This window comes from Morone saxatilis, unplaced genomic scaffold (genome assembly GCF_004916995.1).
Source record: "Morone saxatilis isolate NCDOM2014 unplaced genomic scaffold, NCSU_SB_2.0 Contig14, whole genome shotgun sequence".
In the NCBI taxonomy this organism is placed as follows: domain Eukaryota; kingdom Metazoa; phylum Chordata; class Actinopteri; family Moronidae; genus Morone; species Morone saxatilis.
The window spans coordinates 14,070,956-14,076,617 of NW_023339696.1; the positions used below are offsets into that span (position 1 = coordinate 14,070,956).

Below are 5,662 nucleotides of genomic sequence, written 5' to 3' on the forward strand. Positions count from 1 at the left end.
TCCCCTCCATCTCTCCATCCTGAATCTGTCCAAGCAATACCAAGTCCAACAGATGTGCCTATCATAATGCCAACTGGTTGGAAAACTGTGTCGAAAGCATTGGTGCACAGCTTAGGCCATGGTGGCATCAGCCCTTGTGCCCATTTGGTTAGAAGCTTGAAATCTCTCTGCACCTGCCTTTGTCTGCTCAATGTGGCATGATTATTGGGTAGATGATGCACTCACTGCTTGCAGTTGAAGCAGTGGTGACCTCTTTGATCAGAGTGAAAATGATTTATCACACTTAACTTCATCTAGGTCTTACTCCTTGTGGGACCTGTGAGAAATGGTAAACAATGAGGTCTGCATTTAAGTCTGTCTTTCTCTTAGCTGAATTTATTAGCGCATTTTAAGAATCCTATTGGTGATCATTTTGTCCTTTTTTATGTCGATCTCTGTGCTTGTGTGTTATTTAGTGCTCAAGGGTGGGTTTAAAAAGCTGTGATTTAACAGCAACTAACATTGTGGTCACACTCCTGATTATTGTTTATTTAATTCATAGTACATTTATACATGTATATTGAGAATAAATATATAATATATATATCTATATGTATATAGATATATATGTATACAAATATATATTCTATATGTAATAATGATATATATGCATAAATATATATATAGACACATCCTTTTCAACATTGTCTCATGGCTGTGAAACTGAATTAAGATTTCATAAATAAACAAATATAAATTCTGCCAAAATTTGCAAACTGAGAACATTGCAGTTTTCTGTATGTAATTATGACGGTGGTGGATTTTAATACGCAAAAAAGTAGCAAAAACGTTTCAACAAAACGTGCATGTTATTTTTGTACAATATCACTTTTAAAGAAAGATGGCAGAGCATTATGCTTTATTTGTGCTGAGGTACCTGAGACCGTGGATAACATGCTTAACTATTAAAATGGACTCCTGGCTGCCCTATTTTGAAGACGAGCAAGACCCAGTTAAACACGTTGGAAAGATCTTCTGGGTTTTGTTCATTATTCAGTTGTAGGGCAACAGTATGCTGATCATTGTCACTGAACTTGTGCTTCTCACCTTGATAATTGTTTTTTTTTTTTCCTCCCTTCCCCTTTCTCTTGTATATACCGTACCTGTAATACCTTCAGATAGATTTGCAGTCCAACCAAATTTTTGGGACTGTTGAGATGGGAGTGTTTTTGTTTCCATTTTCCAGCTTTCTATGTAACAAATTAAACTAAGGAAGCGGTCCTAAAGCTATCCCCTTTTTGCCAAGTTTTTTTCTGTGGATGCAAGACAATCGCAGACCAAATCTTATTGCTGGTTTGTTGACTGAACATATTGTTTTGGTTTGATGAAGGATGTTTGTCGCCCCCCATCCCCTCCCCTCTCCTCCTTCCATAGGCCCTAGGTGCTAGACTTTATCCATCTCACTGAAAAGCTTCTGTGAATTGTTTGATGTGCATCAATCTATTTGTCATAAAGTCTTGTAACATGACATTTTTGAGAATGTTTTTCGACTCTAAATAATTTCAGTAGGCTTGAGTAATTATTTTGGCAGTCTCTTAATGTAATTGAGATCAAACGCAGGATACCTTTTTTGAATGTCTTGAATTTGTCAGATGGAGATGTTTCAATGCTGTTTTGAAACATGACGTGTGTTTTGTATAATACATGTTTCTCTGGTGAGCTTGGTTTTTCTTGCATGTGGTAAAGCAACCCAGTGGCAAGACATCTCCTGGACCTGAGACATGTTTGAGAAATCATTGTTTCCACAGCCGACAGTCTCATCACTGTTTAACCTTTTTTTTTTATTTGTTAGAGCATCACGTTGAACAATGCAGTGGATCACCAACCAACTTGTCCAGTCTTTTGGAAATAGTGAAGCACATGCCACACCCTTTCAAATCTCCTATTTAATTGATTTGTGCTAATTATTTGAAACTTTTAAGATGCAGTGTAATGCTTTGAAGAGAGCACATGTAATATCTTTGGTCTTTATGTTCTGACAAATGACTAAATCAGAGTTGGTGGGTAGAAGGTAACGCCACTTGATCCACTTCAGACACTAAGGCCATCACAATGCTTTTTTTAAAATTTTATTTTTGTTTCCCATACACAACTTCTTGTCAGCTGTCTGTAATTCTCTTCTATCAACTAAACACTATCAACTGCTCTGTGCTAATTTTGAGTTTTTCTCCTGTGTTTGCCTTCTATTTTCATCAAGTTTCCACACACTCTCCATTCAAACATAACACTTTTTACATCTGAGATGTTTTGCGTTCATATTTTCTAATTGTATTTTCAAAAAAAGCAAAAAAAAGCAAAAACAGAACATTAATCTTTTCCTCATGACCTGGGTACAGTGATTGTGTAGTCTATTGTACCTTTTGGGAAACAATACTGTATATCCTTGCCTTTGACAGTCTTAACTATCTTACCCTCTGGAGAACTTGACAGATACCCTTAGAACACAATGAGTATGTTAAAAAAAATATACATAAAGTAATATTTTGCAAAATGTATCATTCCAATAAACTTTTACTTGTTAAGACTAATATGTCTGGGTTATATGTAAGCTCTCTCTTCACCTTGCATTATGTCACACTAAAAAAAAAAAAAATGTTTTTTTATGATATGCAAATCTCGAGGAAGGTATTTGCAGCTTGTGGCTACTCTCTTTGGCTGGATCCGAGGAACAGATGTGTTGGTAGGTGAGGGAGGATGCTGTATTTTCACTGTCCTGTCTGTTACTGTGGATGTTTTAAAGAGGCTGGCAGGTGCAATTGAATAATGCAGTGTTGTGTTCATCCTGTCACAGTACAGGATCAATTACCAGCCAGCTTCCAGCACCCCTCTCCAAATGTATTCCCATCTTCTGTGCTCTCCTTTTTTTTAGGATTGCATGTATCTGCATCAGTTATATGTGAAAGGCTTTGAGAGCCTTCCAGATGGTTGGAGACAGAGCAATTAAGATTAAGTAAAAGACCTCATAATGAATAAATCTGTCAAAGAATGGAAATCGATTAAAGAATTTAAAGTTATTGAGTGCTTGATTTAATTGATACTTTAATAAGACAATTGAAACAGCTGCAAATGAGTAGATCAATCCAAGAATGATGAAATAAAATGTAGATGTGCATATGGAAATACATTAAGACCAACGGGCCTACTTCAGAGATCCATTTAGTAATTATTGGACTTTACAAACAATTGAAAAGTGGTGGTTTATCAGCATAAGTCATTTTGTGAATTTCTTATCTGGTCATAATTGGCAATAGAGACCTGTGAAGTGTGCTAACAAATATTACTGAAGCAATCAAACCATGAAGAACATTAGAAAACTGATTTTCACACAGACTGTGTATATGGTTAGTGCATGTATTAAATGTGGGAGACACAGCAGGCCTCCAATTCTGTTTTGAATTTTGGTGGGATTACATTTTTTGCTAACAACAGGAAAATGACTTTTCAATTACAATTTTAAGTTTTTAAAATATTTTTTATTATATGCGCAGATGATTTTTTTTTTATTAATACCTCTTTTACCGTCTTACCTACTTAACTAATTATTTAATAGTTTCATCTTGTGATAGGGCGACCCCAAAATTCCCAGCTACGCCTCTGGTTCTTTAATTTAATTAAAGATAATGGACGGCGTGATATAGCTTCGGGTATTTAATCAACTAGGGTGAACCGTCGCAGTTGTTGCTATCACACTTTTTAACTCCTCTTTAAAAAAAAAAAAAAAAGACCTTTTGACCCATTATGGCGCACATGGGCCCGAGTGCGCGCGCTCGTCCCCGTTCAGGACTGCAAATTCCACCTTAAAACCCCTCTCTAGTGAAACTTTTCGGCGTAACTCCGTCGGTCCACCTTAAGCGCACACGCAAACGCAGGAGGCGTACAGCGAGGTTTCCGCTTCTCAGTTGGGCTCGGACCGCGGCTCACGAAAAAAAAAAAACAAAAAAAAAACACCGTGTGTAACGTACAAGGTTGACGCACTAAGGTAAGAAGAAAAGCTAAGAGAAAGCGAAGCAACCGAGCGAAAAAATAAAGGGATGTCTGAATCCAAGTACCGAGAATGGATCCTGGACACTATCGACTCGCTGCGGTCGCGAAAAGCCCGGCCGGACTTGGAGAGGATTTGCCGAATGGTCCGGAGACGACACGGGTCCGACCCGGACCGAACCAGGACAGAACTGGAAAAACTGATTCAAGAGCAGACCGTGCTCAAAGTTAGCTACAAGGGCTCCATATCGTACCGAAACGCGGCGAAGGTGCAGAGGAAAAGCAGAAAGAAGAGTGAGTTTACGGCCGCTGGCAGCAGCAGCAGCAGCGGCGGCAGCAGCTGGCTCGGTTCCAGACAGCTGGTATTTCAACCCATTTCACATGTTTACCATACCGTGATACGGGACAATTAACACATGTACACACAGAGATGCATGCACGCAACCATAAACTAAAGTCGGCCATATGGAGGACACAGCCGAGGCGGACAGATACACAATGCCGAGTGCTGACAGATATATCTCTGGAAGCTGCTGATGGCTAATAGATCATGTTAGTATCTGTAAATTCCACCACTTTTATGCTGAAAGTTATGCAGATTTTACATCAGAAACTTATAATAACATGCAGATGTAGAGCCAGAAATATGTTTTTTAGAGGGTCGGATCATGTTTTTATCATTTAAACGAATAAGGTGACTTATAAGGTGACAAAATTAGAGATATTAAAGCATTAAATCCTGGTTCTAGTGCCATTATGTAGTACAGTGGTTCTCAGCTTTGTTCCTTAAGGGACCCATTTTCTATCATTTAGTAAACTGACTAAGTGACATATTTTATGGATATTTCATATTATATTAAAAACTGTACAATTTACCCAAATAGTGATCTCAGAAACTGCAAGATTTGTGTAAAAAAGGATTTGGACAGATTTGAGCAGATTATGTCTCTTTGAGGGACTTTTTGATACAATATCTTGTTGTATTATTAATTTTAAATAGTTTTTAACAATCAATCACTCTTAATAGGCTCCTTTACTTTAAATTCAGTTTTCTTATCCCTGACCACTTGCCATTACATGCTATGTGTACTTTATCTTCTATGAGATCTAATTCACTTGTTATTTAGTGTTACACTTCCATATAGCTGGGAGATTCTAAAAAGAGGTAGATGCTTCACATGACTTTAGAGAGTTCCCTCCAAAGCCAGAGAAGACATTACTTAACTGCTTTTTACGGCTTGAGTGGCAACTCCTCTCGTACCCCTAGTAAACGAACCTGTTATCTGTATATTGCTGAAAGTGCCGTCTTTAAATGAAGATGTCCGTGAAAGAGCGTTAGAGAGGCGGATTCGAGTGTGAAACACACAAACACACGGACTGGACTAATTGCTGTCCTAACGCTCCACTAGCTGTGCCATGGACGTTTATTATGTGTGTGTTGTGTGTGTGTGTTTTATGTATGTATGTATGTTGTATGTGTGGTGTGTGTGTGTGTGTGTGTGTGTTGGCTTTGTGCTAACTAACAGGATCAGTGTAATCACCCTGAACTGCAAAACACACCATGGGGGGGGGGGGGGGGGGCTAAAAACAACAACAACAATAACACATGGTCCTTTGTCTTATGCTCGCACGTCTGGGCAGC

The 5,662-nt window shown here is 38.3% G+C and overlaps 1 protein-coding gene across 1 annotated transcript in view; it reads left to right on the top strand.

Annotated features, from left to right (window-relative positions):
- Positions 1 to 3,672: 3,672 nt before the first annotated feature.
- The window catches only part of samd1a (sterile alpha motif domain containing 1a), a gene marked incomplete in the record, with an annotated part of 7,884 nt that continues 5,894 nt past the window's right edge, over positions 3,673 to 5,662 (top strand). Inside the window, 1 exon segment of the mRNA XM_035654886.1 lies at positions 3,673 to 4,189. Within this exon segment, the coding sequence (XP_035510779.1) occupies positions 4,071 to 4,189 (119 nt within the window).